This window comes from Populus trichocarpa, chromosome 17 (assembly GCF_000002775.5).
Source record: "Populus trichocarpa isolate Nisqually-1 chromosome 17, P.trichocarpa_v4.1, whole genome shotgun sequence".
NCBI lineage: Eukaryota > Viridiplantae > Streptophyta > Magnoliopsida > Malpighiales > Salicaceae > Populus > Populus trichocarpa.
The window spans coordinates 170,433-190,379 of record NC_037301.2 but is presented as its reverse complement, the minus strand read 5'-3'; the positions used below and the strand labels follow the sequence as shown (position 1 = coordinate 190,379).

The following is a 19,947-nucleotide window of genomic DNA, read 5'->3' as shown; positions in this document are numbered from 1 at the left end:
TGCTTTACATGTCCACTGGATTTGCAGGGTGTTCAGTGGGCCGTGGGATTAGTCGTGGTGCGTGCAAGCTGGCCCGGACACCCACGTAAATAAAAAAAAAAAAAAAAAAGAGCCATTTGTGGATAGCAAAACAGCAGCAAATAACAAGAGATCGTTCAAAGTTATATTTGACTATTAACTACGTACCGCGTCCAAAGTTGCAAAGTCTTTGTCATTCTTGTCCCAGTGAACAATTCCAGTCTAAGTTGACTTGTAGTGTTTCAAGAAAGAATAGTTGGAATTAAGGACTCGAAAACGCGTCAGATCTAATTTATTTATTATTGGATGTTTGGAAGTATATTAGTATTGGTGGTTGAAATTGTTTTTTTGTTTGAAATATATTAAAATAATATTTTTTTTATTTTTTTAAAAATTATTTTTCATATTATTACATAAAAATGATCTAAAAAATAATTAATTTAAAATAAAAAAAATTAAAATTTTAAAAAATATAATTCTAATGACATTATCAAACATGTCAAAATAAAGAGATATAAAATTGAGAGCTGACGTTGAAATAATCCCAAAAACAAGTAACTTTAATTATAATATTGTTAAATAATATATTTATTTTGTTTTATTTATTAAGTGTAAAATAATATTTTCAGTTTAATTTATATTTTTTTATATTTAGATTAATTTAGCACTTTAAAGTAAATAATTTTTTTTTTAGATTCACTAAATTTTTTTTGTGTTAATCTAAATTAATGTAATATTATCAGTATATATAAAAAAATTCTTTACGAAACGAGTTGAGCCCTGCCAAGAAATCATGACATGTCAGGTGTAAATAAATAAATGGATTGCTGAGAGTGGAACACGCAGCAAGTCCACTGGAGAGAGTGGATGTTTCCATATGATTTAAAGTTAAAAATTTGTTAATTGATAAGTGTGATGTAATGAGAATATTCATCGACGCAACCGTTTAGTAATGTGAGGGGAGACTTGATAAGGTTTCATTTTAGTTCTTTTAATTTCTTTAAAAATTATTTTAGCTTCTATATTTTATTTTCATTTACAAATTGGTCTTTATTTGATTTTCTTTTATTGTTGTTTCTTATGAAATATATAGTTTAGTCCTTATAATAAAGAGGTTCTTGGAATTAGATCCCTAAATGATTACTCTAAATCATGAAATAGTTCATTTTATTAATAAAACACTTATTTAGCCACACCCACGAAACAATATTCATTGTAATTGTGTTTTTTTTTATTTATTTCACCCTTCATCAACTTAATTTTTTTTTTCTAATTTTATCTTTTAATATTAGGTTGTTTTAAGAATTATACTTAATAATTTTTTTTATTTTTTTTATGTTGGATTATATACCAGTTTTATGAATTTATAAGAAGGATATTGTAGAAAAACAAGATAGGTTGTAGGTAATGATGGAGGTTTTGATGGAAAGATGAATAAATTGAGTAATGAGATAATTACTTGACATGATGTTCCTAGTTGTAAAGAAAATGAGATTAAAAGGTCTATTAGATGAATATTTTTTTCTCTAGATGAAAATGTAGCTTAAAACTCCAATGATGATGAGGAAGATGATGGAAGAAAGTCTCGTACATACCAAAATCTCTTATACGAGACATGATCAAATAGAGAGTTTGGTGGTAGATTTTGGCCAAATAGAAATTTCAGCCAAGGAAGAAATTTTGATGAACTCGATGGTTTAAATCGTAATTTGAGTAGCATAAAACTTAAAATCTCATAATTTTAGGGAAAGAATGATCCAAAGGTTTATTTGGAATGAAAAAAAAGAAGATAGAATTTGTATTTCATTGCCATTGATATTTAGAGCAAAAGAATGTAAAAGTAATTATAGTTGAATTCACTGATTGTACTATTATTTAGTGGGTTCAACTTATTACATATATGAGGAGATAAAAGCAATCATCATAAAAAAAAAAAAAAATTGTCCCTAATCATTATTATAAGAAAGTATATAATAGATTGCAATCTTTATATCAGGGTTCTAGAAGTATTGACAAGTATTTTAAAAAGATGGAAATAACTATAATTAAAAATAATGTTTTTGAAGATAGGGAAGCCACAATAACTTGATTTTTAAATGGTTTAGATAGATAGATATATTACTAATACGGCTGAATTGCAACATTATTTAAAAATTAAAGATATGGTGTGTGGCTATAATATGGAAAAACAATTGAAAAAAAAAAGTAATGCAAGACTAGATGAATATTTGGGATTCTCTTGGGGTTGAAAGTTAAATTTCAAGAGAGATGGTAATGCACAAACAAAGTCTATAGCTGTCAAAGAATCATCTCAACCCCAAAGCTTAAGTTCTTGGGTTGAGATGGTTCTTTGATATGTTAAGCACAAGGTAATGTGAGTCTGTGCAAGTTTCAAGCTCAAAGGGCTTTCACTTAAGGGGGTGTGTTAGAGAATAATATAAATCATTTATTTGGACTTCACCTAACAACTTAAGCTATTGGGTTGAGATGATTCTTTGACAATAGCAGTATCTAAAGTTGTTGAACTCTTATATGTTAAAAAGCAGGTTGCGACTATATCAAAAAAGAAAAAGAAATAATGTTTGATAGAAACATAAGAGAGAGATTAAGAGTTTTAGGTGCAAATAAGTTGGGCATAATGCATCAAAGTGTCTAAATAAAAGGATTATAATTTTAAAAGATGATAAAGTAGTAGAGTAAGTTAGTGATGAATTTGAAAGTGAAAGCATGTCAATACTTGAAGATTCTAGTGACATTAAATATGCTGATAATGGTGAATTCTTGATTATAAAGAAATATTTGAATGTCTAGATTAGTGAAGAAAGCTTTAATAGTTGAATAAATGTGAAGAATTTAGGGTTACAAAACATGTTTTAATCTTATTCTCAAAAGAGATGAGAGATGAGACCTTCGGTCTGATTGGTGAAGTCCCATGAAGGGAAGTGATTGTAAGGGTCTTCCAAGCAAACTTTAATAGATTTCAAGCAATAAACATCAGTGGCAGTACCAGTAGTTACAGTGACAGTAGCTAACAAGGAGAACACAAAAGGAGGGTAGATAAAAAACAAATTAGCCATTTGGATTTGAGAGTTCATCAGAGTAGAATACAGGACAGTATAGCAAAGAGAGCATTTATTCTTGAGCTGCATCTTCTGCCCTGAAATGGATGGCCCTACACTACAATTTCCACGAAGCTTGGGAAAACAAATTAGTCGGATGATGTCGATTTATTTTTCTTTTTCTCTTCTTTTTTGTCATGCTGGTCGTTGTTTGAAATTAAATTTTTTTTTGAAAAAAATGCCTTCACACTTGTATGATCTTGACTCCATTCATTTAAAATCTACAATTTACTTCCCGAATCAATACAATTTTAAAATTTAAACAAAAGAACAAATCCACCGTTCCATATAAATTTCCAAGTTTTCCTGGTATAGGGCTGAAGAACTCAAGGCGGGTTTTAGGTAATGGCAACTCAAGAAACAAATCTTTTTATTTGGGGTTTGTTTACTGTGCCTGGAGTATTGGTTTAATGGGTTTTAGGTTTAGATTTAGAAAAGTTGAAATGTGATTTTGTTTTGTTGAGAAACAATATGGGAAATTTTTTTTATTATTATTAACATGGGTGTTCGGGTCAGTTTGGGTATACCTCAACTAATCCCACGGGCCCTGAAATTAACGACCATGTACGCCTCCAGTGGCTATCATATTAGCAACCACAAGTCTCAAACCTGAAACCATAGGAGGAGCAAACTCCTTAATCCCAAACTATTATCATTATGCCACCTACTAGATGATTTAAACAAGTGTTGCGTGCATTTTGTTAGAAAAATCATGGCATGTCATGTCATGTCATGTGTAACACAATTAATCTCAATAATTGAAAGATAAATTGTTTTTTTAGGAAAAAAAAAAAAGAAATGGAAGCAAATATGGAAATTGAGAATGATATAAATTTGATTAGAAATAAAAGTATCCATTTTCCTGAAAATAGGACTAAATCATACACCAGCCCTTCAGTTATAAGCTTTTTAAATTGAAACCTCAATTTTATTTTATTTTTTTACTAATTAATTTCAATTGTTGAGCCATAGGAAGTCTTGATTGCCATTAATTCTTATATTAGATTAATCTATTCCATTTTTAGTATCATACAAGGAAGTTTTTCTTTCTTATATGTACATAAACATAGATCCTGTGAAAACTTAGTTTTCAGGACTTAATTGAATGAAAAATAAGTTTTGGGAGTCGATTAATAAAGTATGCAAACTTGATGGGTATTAAAACTTTCCCTTCCAAGTCTAAAATGACCAAATTCTTTTCATCCATAACATGTTGTGCTCTGTGTGCATGGCATAAGAAGATAGTGAGGGTGAGGATATGTTTTGAAAAGAATTTTGGGACCTTGAAACCAAAACCCACAACTTCAAAACCTGTTTTGGGTACTATTCATGGATCTGGAGCATAGAGGTTAAAGGTGGCAGAAATTCATTTTAGTCCCTCTAGTTATAAAAACTTTTCCTTTGTTCCCTGTATTAATTTAATTTAAGAGTCTTAAAGTAGTGATGGGTATGGATTATATAATTTTGTAAATAATTTTGAATCTCAAAACTTCAAAATGCCTTGCAATTATATTGCCATTGAAATAAATTTGAGTACATAAAAATTGATTAATTATTTGACTCGCACTCCGCAGTTGGTTTATATATTTTTTCTCCCAACAAAAAAATTGGTTATGCTGAGTTTTTCAATGTATTTTCATATATAAAAAATCCCAAGTGTAAATAAAAAAAGTTATGCGGGTATTTAATTCAATAAATCAAGAACCATGTACATAAATAAACAAATAAATCATTAACAATAAATAAAAATTTTAATGATTTAGAATTAGAGAAAAACATGTTAGGGTGAGAAAACCTCATTTATTATAAACTGTTGTTACACTAAAAAAATTTTGCACTCAATATTTTGTTTTTTTTTTATAATCATTCGTATTCGAGTCTGTTTACGCGCATCTCAATCAATCCCTCGAGACCTTAGAGTTAATGATCATATAAGCCTCCAGTAGCCCTGAGATTTGTAACACTCAAACTAATGATCTCTAAAAATCAAAATCAAAACCTAACTAATTAAACTAAACACCTAGATTACACTCAATATTTCTTATTTTGACCACTGCTTAGCAAACATTATATGAGAGTTTTATATATTAATTTTAGCTGAATATTCCATGAAAAAAAGATGCTCTTGACCCAAAAGATCTTGTGAAAAGTCGTTGCTGCATGTTTCCGAGTCTGCTTTGAAGTGTCCAAGAAACGACAAGTTTGGAAATAAATAAAGATTCGAAAGTCTATTTCTTCAAGTCAAAAAGCAAGTCTCCTGTAATCCAAGTTCATGGAACACACAGCAGGTCTCTACTAGCGAGATTGGGTGCATGCTTCCATATGATTTAACGTTAAAAATTCGTCCCTATCTATTGTTATATTTTAGTGATTAAATATTATTGCTAACATGCTATTGTAATTTACTCTCAAATATAATATTTTGAACTTCTGCTTGTAATCGTTAATCAACCACTGTAAAATTTCTGGAGATTTATTCTCAAAAGCTATCATATTGTGTACAATATTGGTTCATTACACCAAAGCATGATAGAAACTAGAAAATGCAGACTTGCCTTTTGTTTGTCCTGTTGTTTTCATTGGAATTCTGCCATTTCAATCTCCACAGATTTTTCTGAAGTAGCAGGGCAAATTTCAGGTTGCGTTAGCATCGATGAATCATCTACTAGGTCACATCTCTCCCTTATTGCTTTTATGTCTTCGTACACTTGAAGCATTATCGGTCTTCGATCTGGAATGGGATCAACACAGGTACATGCAACTTTAAGCAGCTGAACGATCTCAGCGTCAAATCCTTGCCCGATCAGAGACTTGTCTATCGCGCCATGAAAATCCGAACTGCTCAAAAGATGACCAATCCATTCATTAAGAACATTGTTTGAGGAACCAGTCATGTTGCTAGGATCCACCCCAGTAATCATCTCAAGAAGCACAACTCCAAATCCATGCACATCTTCCTTCACAAATGCCATCTCCCAAAACTCACTATTTACGGAGGAAGCGCAGGTCGAACTCATGAGCATTGCCTCTCCAAAATTTGATAACTTGGGCTGAAAGTTCTGATCAAGTAATATGCATTTTGAGCTAATGTCAAGATGGATTATTTTGACGGTATGACAGTTCTGATGAAGCCATGCCAAGCCTCTTGCTAATCCGACGGCGACTTTAACCCTCACACCCCATTCCATAGCTTTTTCCTGACCTTCTTCCATGGGATGTAGCCAATCATAAAGGTTACCATTTGGCATATAATTGTAAACCAGAAACCTTTGGTTTGACTCAACGCAAAACCCCAACAGTGGAAGTACGTACGTTAATGATATGTCTCAATGAACCATGTATCTTCAACTCGGATATAAATTGTTCTTCAAGGAACTGAGAGTCATGCAACTTCTTCACTGCAACGACATAACCATTAGGCAATGATGCCTTGTACAGCATCCCCATCATTCCCTGTCCGATGACATTGTTCTCACTGAAATTATCGGTGGCATCATTAAGATCTGCGTAGCTCATTCTTGTAACCCTCTTCTCCAACATGGAAATCTGTGGACACAAATCTCAATATATTAGTACTGAAGAACATACATATACATTGCAATTGAACCAGCTTCAAGAATTCAGGGTCTTGTGTAGATAAGCATCCTGTAATTGGAAGTAAAAACTGAACTGCTCTTGCTCAAGACTTGAATAAGGAATTAAAAAATAAAAACTAACAAAACTAAAACAAAAAAGATATCAATCTTAAAGAGTAGTACCTCTTTAATTCCTTCCTCTAAGAGACCTCCTGTTGGAGAGCTGCCTGCGTGATCATCATCTGTTATCTTATGCTTCCTCTTCACCATCAACATCATCATTTCTGATATTGTGATTTTTTTTCCCTCTCCCCAATATACACCCATGGTACACAGCAGGATGTAAAAAAAATTGCAACTGAAGTTGAAAAAACTATATAACCAATCACAAAACCACTTTTGAATGAGTAATCAAACTTCATTTGATGACTTGAGCAACTTTTCAAAGGCTTCCCACAGAGTCCTGTGTTGTTCTGAAAGCTGTCTGCTGGAATATTACGTAAAAAATTTGGCACTGGCCCTGATAATCGATTGTTAGTAACAGTAAAGATCTTGATCCGATCGAGAAGGCCAATTTCTAGTGGGATATGACCTGTTAGGTTGTTGTTATTTTTCATTTCTTTATTGAGCACGTTGAGTCCACGAATAAAAGATGCATTGATTTGTTAGTCTACAAATATATTAACTTGTTTTAATAATTATAAAATGTTTTCTTTTATCTTATAAAGAACTGTATCCATTGCCGGCAACACTATAACAAGGTTATATCTGACTATTCACTACGTCCCGCGTCCACAGTTCCAAAATCTTTGTCATCCTTGGTAGTGTTTCAAGAAGGATTAGTTGGAATTAGTGACTCGAAAACCGCGTCAGATATAATTTATTTATTATATAATGTTTTGAAGTATAGCAACGGTTGTGGTTTAAAGTATTTTTTTTTAAATAGTTAAAAATAATTTTTTTTATTTATAATTTATTTATTATATAATGTTTTGAAGTATAGCAACGGTTGTGGTTTAAAGTATTTTTTTTAAATAAATTAAAATAATTTTTTTTATTTTAAAAAAATTATTTTTGACATTATCACGTTAAAATAATCTGAAAAAAATAATTATTTTTTTTAAATAAATTTTAAATTTTTAGAAAATATAATTTCAATGGCATTACCAAACATCGTCAAAGAAAAGTGATATAAAATTGATTTTAGTTCTTGTGAAATTTCTTAAAAAATAAGGTTTCATTTTAGTTCTTGTAATTTCTTTAAAAATTATTTTAGCTTCTATATTTTATTTTCATTTACAAATTGGTCTTTATTTGATTTTCTTTTATTGTTGTTTCTTATTAAATCTATAGTTTAGTCCTTATAATAAAAAAGGTTCTTAGAATTAGATCCCTAAATGATTACTCTAAATCATGAAATATATAGCTCATTTTATTAACAAAACACTTATTTAGCCACACCCACAAAACACTATTCATTGTAATGGTGTTTTTTTTTTTTTTGCTTTTTTTGTTTAGTTTTTTTTTTATTTCATCCTTCACCATCCTAGTCTTCTTTTTTTTTTTTTTTTTTGCTAATTTCATCTTTCTGTTTTGAGAATTGTGTTTTATAATTTATTTTTTTATATTAAGTTATATACCGGTCTTATGGATTTATAAGAAGGATCTTGTAAAAAAACAAGATAGGTTGGAGATAATGATGGAGGCTTTGAAGAGAAAGATGGATAAATTGAGTAAAGAAATGATTAGTAAACATGATGTTCCTAGTCGCAAGGGAAATGAGATTAAAAGGTCTACTAGATGAGTACTTTTTTCTCCAGATAAAAATGTAGCTTAAAACTCCAATGATGATGAGGAAGATGATGAAAGAAAGTCTTGTACACACCAAAATCTTTTATACGAGACACGATTAAGGAGAGAGTTTGGTGGTAGATTTCGGCAAAATAGAGATTTCAGCCAAGGAAGAAATTTAAATGATCTTGATGGTTTAAATCGTAATTTGAGTAGCATAAAACTAAAAATATCAGCATTTTAGGGAAAGAATGATCCAAAGGTTTATTTGGATCCAAAAGTCTATTAATAATACTAATAATACATTTTCATTGAAAATTAGATTCAAATTATTTTTTTATTCTTAAATTTTATGCATAGGTTTTAAACATGATTTATCATATTTAAGGATTTTTTAACTTTGAATCACACATAAAATATGAGGATACTATTTTGATATTTTTTTGTTAATTTATTTTAATAATCATAAGATGTTTTTTTTTTAAATATAAAAATTATTCAGGCTATAAAACTAGTATTTATGTTAAGATAAACAAGATATATGTGAATAAAAAAATTATCTTGATAAAAAAAAATAAAAACAATTATAATAACAATATCAAAAAAAAATTATGTGAGCAGAATATTATCGATTTGAAAGGATGGCCTCAAAATTTTGAGAACATGGGCCTGTCAAATAAATAGAGACTTACCACTAATAAAGATGGGCCTGTCATATCAAATGGTTGTAGGAGTCCAGTACCCCTTCCTTCGTGTTTAACCACCAAAATATTTTCATACTGCAATCTGCATCCAATCAAAGATGTTTATCCTGTTTGTTCACACAACAGATTCTTCTTAAGGAGAATCTCTGAATTATCAACAGACCACGTTGTTCCTCTCTTAGCAATGAGACCGCCATATATCTGTACTGTTTTCCTACACAGGGATATTGTTAGTTTTACAGCTAGTGCTAATGGCACAAGATGGCATTGCCCAGAAGATATGCAATGGGAGAGGGATCACTCCTGGGAAACCTTCACTACTTTACTTGTAGAGAAAATATTGGCTAGTGTTGCTTGTGCTTGTCGTTTGCTACTTGTTTTCTTCTTCGAAAACAAATCCAAATTCTTAGGAACCTTGCTGATCAACAGATCGGTACTGAAGTTCCAGCGCTGGCTGGAACTCAAAACATGAGGTTGTTTAGCAGGTGGTAGATCTTTCTGCATGCCTCCGCGCATGAAAGGATCACAAGACAAGCAGAGATTGTAAACCACCGCAGCATCTTTTCCACTTTCTTCTTCTGGTGCATCTAGTTTGATGCTAGCTACTTGTCGTCACGTACGTACGGGTTTGATTCTTTGGGAAAGCCACTCACATAGTCCTTGAGAATCAATTGCTTCTTGCTCATCACTTCCTCACCACCAACTCTATGATCACTAGCCATGCTTTTTGCTAACGTTCTTAAATTAATTTGTTGTTAAACAAAATGGTTGAAAAATGTTGCTGATGGTCTACAAGGTTGCAATATGCCCTTGTTGAAGAGTCAATTGAATGCACAATATGTAGTCCAAAGCAATAGAAAATATTCAAGACTTTCGGGACAATTTGGACGTAGTTGTATACAAAACTTTAAGCTGTATCCTGAGGTTTTTTTCAAGTCCCCAGAAAAGAGATTAGTTTGAAATATTTGTAGTTACTTTTGCAGTACCTTGAATTTGGATAGATAGTTGAAGCTTGTTCTCAAACAGCACCATTGCTTCTTACATACTTGTTTATTATACCAAAACATGATAGAGTTGCCTAAATTTGTCCTTTTTTTCCTGTTTCCATTGACTCTATGCCATTTCAATCTCAACAGATTTGCCCTTTGAGCTGGGAGGGTAAATTTCATGCTGCTGCACTAGAATCTCTGAATCATCAATTTGGCGACATCTCTCCCTCATTGCTCTTATGTCTTTGTACACTTGATGCATTGTTGGTCTTCGATCTGGAATGGAATCAACACATTGGCATGCAACTTTAAGCAGCTGAAATATCTCATCATCAAATCCTTGCCCAACCAGAGACTTATCAATGGCATCATAAATCTTAGAACTAGTCAAAAGATGACTAATCCATTCATTAAGAAGACTGTTCGAGGAATCAGTCATTCTGCTAGAATCCACCCCCGTAATCAGCTCAAGGAGCACAACTCCAAATCCATACACATCTTCCTTAGCAAATGCTGTATCCCAAAAGTCACCATTCACAGAGGAAGTGTTAGTTGGATTTACGATTATCGCCTCCCCAAAATTCGACAACTTTGGCTCGAAATCCTGATCAAGTAAGATGCACTTTGAGCTTATGTTAAGATGGAAAACTCGGATAGTACTACTGCAGTCCTGATGAAGCCATGCCAACCCTCTTGCTAACCCGATTGCAACTTTAAACCTCACAGTCCATTCCATAATCTTTGCCTGGCCTTCCATTGGATGTAGCCAATCATAAAGGTTACCATTTGGCATGTATTTGTAAACCAGAAGCCAATGTTTTGATGTCATTGAAAATCCCAAAAGTTGAGGTATGTTGACATGCCTCGATGAACCAAGTGTCTTCAATTCTAACACGAATTGCTCCTCGAGGATTCGACAGTTGTGTAATTTCTTCACTGCAAAGAGATAACCACTAGGCAACGCTGCTTTTTACAGCATCCCAATCTTCCCCTGCCCGATGACATTGTTTTCGCTGAAATTATTTGTTGCATCTTTAAGATCTGTATAGCTCATTCTAGGAACCTTCTTCTCCAACATAGAAATCTGAGGACAGAGATTCCCAATCCATTACTCACTAATTGTTGAAGAAACACAAGTATTTCCCTTGAAATTGAAGCAGGTTAAAGAATTTAGGACTATCTGTAAATTAAGACATCATGTAACTGCAGATGAATAGTTACCTCAAAACTCATAAGAGATAATTAGAAATGTCTAATAACAGGACAAAAAGAAAAGCAAAAAGTCCTGCAATCAATTTCAAAAGCAAACCACTCAAAGTTGACATGCACTTCATCATATAGTCAGTACCTCTTTGCCTCCTCCATGTATGTTCTCAACCGATGGCGAAGCACTTAAATTATCAGCTTCCTTCCTGTTCTTCCTCAAAATCAGCATTACCATCGTTTGTATCGTAATCTTCTTATTTCTTTTTTTGACATGCACCCCTGGCATACAGCACGACACAAAACCAACAATGACTGAAACGGAAAAAACCGTATAACCAGCTGCAAACCCAGTTCTGAAAGAAGAATAAAATTCGTTGCTATGCCCTTTGCAAGGATCTAAAGGCCCTCCACATAGGCCAGGGTTGTTTGCATAATTCACATTTGTGGATGAATAAAAACCACCAATTGGGCAAAAAACACCACATGTAGAATTTGCTTTAACAAATTCTGGCACTGGACCTGACAACAGATTTTATGTTTTGTTTGTCACTTGTGTGCTACTTTAATTTTATGTTTCATGTGCTTGCTATTTATATAATATCGTGTTGTTTTGTTTGTGTCACTTGTGTGCTACTTTAATTAAAGACATGAACTAGAGGTTTCTCTTTTTTTGGCTATTTCTGTAATGAGTTAATGTTTTGGTCTGTGATCTATTCAATTAAGTTTGCAACGATCCATGGTCTTGGCAACTGAAGAATATTGATTTATCCTTAATAAAAGCACCTACATATATATATCGTCTTCATAATAATAATAAAAGCTAGCAAGAAAACTAAAAATATGATGATGAAATGAAAATCTTATGGGGATACCTGCTTGTTGGCTTCCTTTCTCTTCTTCTCTTGCCTTTCCATCAAAGATGTCATCATTGGTTGCTTAATCATCACCCCATTCCCTTTCCTCTTGTTGAGACGAGCCCAAGGCACACAATAGGACATGAAAATAGTTATAATGGAAACCGAAGAGAAGACATAACCTATTAAAAACCCACTTTTGAGTGAAGATATCAACTTTTTCCGATGTTCATGATCATCACTCCCGTAGTTGTTCTCTTGTAAAGAACTGTATCCATTGCCGGCAACACTGAGGATATGAATCGAAAGAAGAGCAAGTTTTGCACCACCCACAGCCATTTTGTAGATATACAACAAACAGCAGCAAATAACAAGAGATCATTCAAAGTTTAAGCTAACAATAAAGTCTAGAAGCTCTTAATTTTCTACAGCATTTTGTTAGATAAAAAGAGAACAAGAGGAGATCATTCAAAATAAATTAGCCATTTGGATTTGAGAGTTCATCAGAGTAAGACTACAATGGAATGGTTGGAATGACCAAAAATGAGAAATAAGAATCATAAATACCTACTCAAAAGGAAATTTGAATTGAAATCTCTTTTTGTTTCTGAAATCTCCAAAGAGAGCATTTATTCTTGAGCTACTTGTTCTGCATTGAAATGGATGGCCCTTTACTGCAATTTCCACGAAAGTGTGGGGAAAACAAACTAGTCAAGAAGCTTAAGTCCTCATTTTCAACTTCTTTCAATTTCCTCTTCTTTTTTTTTTTTTTCAATAAAAGTATTTGCACGTCAGTCAACTTAAATATTAGCTGAGATTAAATCTTTTGTTTTTGTACATTTTAAAAGTATATTTGACTTAAAAAAATCAATTTAATATATTTTTAGTATTTTTTAATAGTTTTGATGTATTAATTTTAAAAAAATAAAAAAACTTATTTTAATATAGTTTCAAGCAAAAAATATTTTAAAAAAACATTACAATTTTAACCACAATATTAAACACATACTTATTATACACACAGCCCTTCAATTATAAGCTTTTTACATTGAAACCTCAATATTTTATTTTGTAATTAATTTCAATTGTTGAAAGTTAGGAAGTTTTGATTGCCATTAATTCTTATATTAGATTAATCTCTTCCATTTTAAGGAACATCGCTTTTTAAAATAAGGGTAACTCCGCTGTGAAAACTTAGCTTCCAGGACTTAAGTGAATAAAAAATAAGCTCCAGGAGTGTATTGATAAAGTATGCTTAAAAACTTGTTTTGGGTAGTATTCATGGATGTGGAGCGTAGAAGTCGAAGGTGGCAGAAACTCATATTAGTCCCTGTAGTTATAGAAACATCTTATTTGTTCCCTGTATTTAATTCAAGATTTATCTAAAAGTGATTGGTATGGACCCACAGGGAAAAGATGCATTGACTTGTTAGTCTATTTCTTCAATTCAAGAAGCCAAGTCTTCCTGCATCAAATTCCAAGTTTATGGGTCGCGTAATTAAAGAGAGAATGGAATATGGCCCTATAGGACTCCAATTTCCACGAAAAAGGTTAAGTCCTGATTTATAAGTTTTTGTCAATTATTTTTCTTCTTTTCTTTTTGTGTTTTTTTTAATAGAAGTATTTGCACGTCAATCAACTTAAATGTTAATTGAGATTAAATCTCTAATCCGAGTAATTTTAATAATATTTAGTATATTTAATAAAAAAATTATTGTGATTTCAAAGTTTAAACTAAAAAGAGAGAAAAACAAAGAAGGAGAATTTCATCAACTTCAATATCAACTCCTTTTAATGATTGTTTTCATATAATTTAAAGTAAAAACCCTGTCGGTTTTCACATTTATATTCTGAAAATTTATTTTTATTTAATTTGATGATGATAATTAAAATAAGTATTAATAAGAACTTTAATTATTTAAATTTAGGGAAAACATGTTAGGGTGAGAAAATCTCATTCATGATAAATATTTATTACACTAAAATGATTTTGCACTCAATATTTTTTATTTATTTATTGACGACAAGCAAGCTTAGCAAACATTAAATGGGAGTTTTGTGTATTAATTTTAGCTGAATATTCCATAAACAAATATGCTCTTGAGATAGAAGATCGTGTGCAAAGTCATTAAATTTAACTTTTTATCAATGATTTAGGAATTAAATTCTTAAAAATCAAGTAAAATAATCATAACCTTTATTTTTCATTTCTTTATTGAGTCCACGAATAAAAGATGCATTGATTTGTTAGTCCACAAATTTATTGATTTGTTTTAATAATTATATAAAATGTTTTCTTCTAGGATATGAATCGAAAGAAGAGCAAGTTTGGAAGATAGCAGCAAATGACAAGGATACATCTGACTGACTATTAACTACGTACCGCGTCCACAGTTCCAAAGTCTTCCTTGTCCCAGTGGACAAGTCCAGTCTAAGTTAACTTAGTAGTATTTCAACAAGGATTAGTTGGAATTAGTGATTCGGAAACCGCGTAAGATATAATTTATTTATTATAGGGTGTTTTGAAGTATCACTGTTTAAAGTGTTTTTTTTTTTAAATGAATTAAAATAATATTTTTTTATTTAAAAAAAATTATTTTTAACATTACCACGTCAAAATAATCTAAAAAAATAATTATTTCTTTAAAAAAATAAATTTTAAATTTTTAAAAAATATAATTTCAATGGCATTAACAACAAAAAAAAGTGATATAAAATTGATTTTAGTTCTTGTAAAATTTCTTAAAAAATAAGGTTTCATTTTAGTCTTGTAATTTCTTTTAAAATTATTGTATCTTCTATATTTTATTTTCATTTACAAATTGGTCTTTATTTGATTTTCTTTTATTGTTGTTTCTTATTAAATCTATAGTTTAGCCCTTACAATAAAAAGGTTCTTAGAATTAGATCCCTAAATGATTACTCTAAATCATGAAATATATAGCTCATTTTATTAACAAAACACTTATTTAGCCACACCCACAAAGCACTATTCATTGTAATAGTGTTTTTTTTTAAAAATTTCACCCTTCACCATCCTAGTCTTTTTTTTTTGTTTTTTTAGGCTAATTTCATCCTTCTGTTTTGAGAATTGTACTTTATAATTATTTTATTTTTTTAATATTAGGTTATATATCGATCTTATGGATTTATAAAAGATCTTGTAAAAAGATAAGATAAGTTGGAGGTAATAATAGAGGCTTTGATGAGAAAGATAAATAAATTAAGTAAAGAGATGATTAATAGACATGATATTTTTAGTCACAAGAAAAAGAAGATTAAAAGGTCTATTAGATGAGTATTTTTTTTTTCTAGATGAAATGTAGCTTAAGGCTCTAATGATAATGATGATGAGGAAGATGATTTTCCACTCAATTTGTTTTTTATTTATTGACGACAAGCAAGCTTAGCAAACATTAAATTAATGGGAGTTTTGTGTATTACTTTTAGCTGAATATTCCATGAACAAAGATGCTCTTGAGATAAAAGATCGTGTGCAAAGTCATTAAATTTAATTCCTTATCACTGATTTAGGAATTAAATTCTTAAAAATCAATTAAAATATTCATAACCTTTATTTTTCATTTCTTTATTGAGCCCACGAATAAAAGATGCATTGATTTGTTAGTCCACAAAGAAAAAGTCCACAAATTTATTAACTTGTTTTAATAATTATAAAATGTTTTCTTTTATTTATCGTATAAAGAACTGTATCCCATGCCGGCAACACTAAGGATATGAATCGAAAGAAGGGCAAGTTTTTGTAGATAGAAAAACAGCAGCAAATGAACATGATAGAAACAGGAAAATATAGATTTGCTAACTGCGGTCCTGTTTCTGCTGCCAACAGATTAGTCTTGAGAAGTAGCAGGGCAAATTGCAGGCTGCATCTGGATCTCGAAATCATCAACCGCTTCACATCTCTTGGTGAAGTGCTCAAGAGATGACCAATCCATTCATTAAGAATACTGTTTGAGGAAAAATTCATTCTGCTACAATCCATCCCAGTAATCAGCATTGAAATGGATGGCCCTTTACTGCAATTTCCACGAAGGTGTGGGGAAAACAAACTAGTCAAGAAGCTTAAGTCCTCATCATGAAATGATTAGTAAATATGATGTTCCTAGCTGTAAGAGAAAAAAGATTAAAAAGTTTACTATATGAGCAATGGCAGAGCCAGAAATTTTTTAAATAAGGGGACAAATTACTAACAAATACTATATTATATAGACATGCATTAGAAATCAATTCGAAACAAATATACTAACTCATATAAAACAAAAATTAATTTAAAAATACTTTTAAAATGAAAAAATTTACAAAAAAAATAGTTTTTTTCTTTCCTTTTTTAAGAAAAAATAACCTGCACTGATTAAAATCAAGCTTGCACGCACGTGTTAATTCTTCTCCAGGCTCCAGCAAAACACAAATTGTCTGACGAAAACAAAAACAAAAAAAACAAATAAAATATGAATTATTTAATCATCTATCCTGATTATTTTATAGGAAGGCACAAAGAAATTAACATCATAAAAAGGACCAATCTCAAGTTAAAAGAATTTTAATTCTACAAATATCAATCTTTACTCACTGATAACAATTGGAATGTTTGCTTGTTCATCTCGTGGAAAATTTTAATTCCATACTATAACCAATTCAATCGGAAATTATATAACCTTTAATTAATTCAAAACAATCAAATCAATGTCTATTGTTCAAAATCTTGCTGGTGTCTACCATTCACCTTTAATTGATTCAAAACATTATACATATCAAAACCTCTAAATTATTATAAACCTTAATATTTTCAATAACTAATTATAAAATAATAAAATTAAAATTAGATAATAAAATAAATAAAAAAATAAAAGAAATTTATCTCTTAATTGGACTTGAAGAGAAATTTGTACAAGGAAAAGGGCAGGGAACAACAGCTAAAAAAATAATAGAAAAGCTCTTAGATAATGAGTGGAAGAGAAAGAAAGAAAAGGAAAATGTTCGGGGGAATGAGAAATGAGCTGAAGTGAGTGCTGAAACCTAAATATAAGACATATATTATATATATTATTTATAATATGAAAATACAAGTCAACAATATTTCCTTTGCGTCTCTGCGTGTGTCAACCCCTAAAACCCTCACAATACTATTATATTAATAATTTAATATAAAAAATATTCACAAAAAAAAATTAAGGGGGCAATTGCTCTCTTTTGACCCTACATGGCTCCGCCACTGTAGATGAACACTTTTTTCTCCAAATAAAAATATAGCTTAAAACTCCAATGATAATGAGGAAGATGATGGAAGAAAGTCTTGTATACACCAAAATCTTTTATACGAGACACAACCAAGGAAAGAGTTTGATGGTAGATTTCGGTCAAATAGAGATTTTAGCCAAGGAAGAAATTAAAATGATCTCAATGGTTTAAATCATAATTTGGATAACATAAAACTAAAAATCTCAGCATTTTAGGAAAAGAATGATCCAAAGGTTTATTTGGATACAAAAATCTATTAATAATACTAATAAAACATTTTTCATTGAAAATTAGATTCAAATTGTTTTTTTATTCTTAAATTTTATGCATAGGTTTTGAACATGATTTATTATATTTAAGGATTTTTTAGCTTTGAATCACACATAAAATATAAGCATACTATTTTGATATTTTTTTTGTTTACTTATTTTAATAATCATAAGATGTTTTTTTTTTAAATAAAAAAATTATTCAGGCTATAAAACTAGTATTTATGATAAGATAAACAAGATATATATCAATAAAAAAATTTATCTTGATAAAAAAATGAAACAATTATAAAAAAATTTATGTGAGCTGAATATTATCGATTTGAGAGGATGGCCTCAAAATTTTGAGAACATGGGCCTGTCAAATAAATAGAGACTTACCACTAATAAAGATGGGCTTGTCCAGTACCCCTTCCTTCGTGTTTAACCAACAAAATATTTTCATACTGCAATCTGCATCAAAGATGTTTATCCTGTTTGTTCACACAACAGATTCTTCTTAAGGAGAATCTCTGAATTATCAACAGACCACGTTGTTCCTCTCTTAGCAATGAGGCCATATATCTGTACTGTTTTCCTACACAGGGATATTGTTAGTTTTACAGCTAGTGCTGCTTATGGCACAAGATGGCATTGCCCAGAAGATACGCAATGGGAGACGGATCACTCCTGGGCAACCTTCACTACTTTACTTGTAGAGAAAATATTGGCTACTGTTGCTTGTGCTTGTCGTTTGCTACTTGTTTTCTTCTTCGAAAACAAATCCAAATTCTTAGGAACCTTGCTGATCAACAGATCGGTACTGAAGTTCCAGCGCTGGCTGGAACTCAAAACATGAGGTTGTTTAGCAGGTGGTAGATCTTTCTGCATGCCTCCGCGCATGAAAGGATCACAAGACAAGCAGAGATTGTAAGCCACCACAGCATCTTTTCCACTTTCTTCTTCTGGTGCTTCTAGTTTGATGCTAGCTACTTGTCGTCACGTACGTACGTACGGGTTTGAATATTCTTTTGGAAAGCCACTCACATATAGTCCTTGAGAATCACTCGCTTCTTGCTGATCACCTCCTCACCACCAAATCTATGATCACTAGCCATGCTTTTCCTTTATATTTAATAATAGATATCTAATGTTTATTTTATTAATTGTATCTCTGGATAAAAAAACAACTTGCTAACCCTCATATCAATTTGATATACCAAGGTAAGATTCAGAGAATTTACCTCTTATAAGTGTTCTAATTTTAATGTTCTCATCAAATCTCGACAACATAATTGATATCCTCAAATAAATGATTGTACTAAACAAATTTAGTTCGAAGAATTGTAAGCTCTTTGAATAATCTTGTCCTTCATTTTCATTTTCATTTTCATTATTAATATACATGTTGATAGATTTAAATCGTGTGGAAATTAATCTGATGTGACTCGGTTTTTTTCTTGGATTAAAAAACAACCCAAATTACCGGTAAAAACATAATTTGACTCAAATTAAATATTTAAGATGAGATATTTTAAAAATCATTGAAAAGACAACATATTGGATTGATTCGGGTCAATCATATTTAACTTGCTAATTTACATACTAAGTAATGAAATCATGATAACTCCAAAGAAAACAAATGAAAATAAATTATAAAATTCAATGTCCAATAAATATAATTTGAAGAATGGAACTAAAAGAAAAAATCAATTAAAAAAAGATCCCAAAAATTACTCGAGTCAACTTGAATTAACCTATTAAACTCGTGACCCTGATCATGAAACTAGGATAACCCAATAGAAAACAAATTATGAAATTCAATTCTCAATCAACACAGTATTGAAAGATGAGATTTTAAAAACAAAATCGATTAAAAAAGGATAAAAAAACAAATCAAGTCAACTAGAGTTAATATGTTAACCTCATAACCCGAGTTATAAAATGAAAATAATCTCATAGAAAACATATCCAAATAAATTATGAAATTTAATTCTCATTCAACTCATTGTTAGAAAAAAAATCAATTAGAAAAATAAAAATAAAAACATGAGTCAACTTATCAAACTCGTAGTCCGAGTAATGAGTTTATGATAACCGTATAAAAACTAAATTAAAAAAATATGAAATTAATGTTAAAAAATATAATTAAAATTAAGAAAAAATATATATTAGAAAATAAAA

The 19,947-nt window shown here is 30.6% G+C and overlaps 3 protein-coding genes across 4 annotated transcripts in view; 1 reads left to right on the top strand and 2 right to left on the bottom strand.

Moving 5' to 3' along the window:
* LOC18109598 (2-alkenal reductase (NADP(+)-dependent)) overlaps positions 1-19,947 on the top strand; it is an 86,861-nt gene that overhangs the window by 59,947 nt on the left and 6,967 nt on the right. The gene's annotated exons all lie outside the window — the stretch shown is intronic.
* LOC18106388 (probably inactive leucine-rich repeat receptor-like protein kinase At5g48380) lies at positions 5,581-7,298 on the bottom strand. Of its 2 annotated transcripts, none has more exons than XM_052448413.1 (2): positions 6,896-7,298; positions 5,581-6,683 (listed from the first exon to the last, which is right to left on the bottom strand). In XM_052448413.1, the coding sequence occupies exons 1-2, from the start codon at positions 7,037-7,039 to the stop codon at positions 6,417-6,419; spliced, it is 411 nt and encodes a 136-aa protein (XP_052304373.1). In that variant the 5' UTR covers positions 7,040-7,298; the 3' UTR covers positions 5,581-6,416. The 2 variants fall into 2 exon arrangements, with proteins under 2 accessions (XP_052304373.1, XP_052304372.1); XM_052448412.1 differs by having other exon boundaries at positions 6,896-7,036.
* LOC18106390 (probably inactive leucine-rich repeat receptor-like protein kinase At5g48380) lies at positions 9,160-12,927 on the bottom strand. Its single transcript, XM_024589171.2, has 3 exons — positions 12,275-12,927; positions 11,545-11,681; positions 9,160-11,280 (listed from the first exon to the last, which is right to left on the bottom strand). Exon 3 carries the CDS (start codon positions 11,023-11,025, stop codon positions 10,321-10,323), a length of 705 nt encoding a protein of 234 aa, XP_024444939.1. The 5' UTR covers positions 11,026-11,280; positions 11,545-11,681; positions 12,275-12,927; the 3' UTR covers positions 9,160-10,320.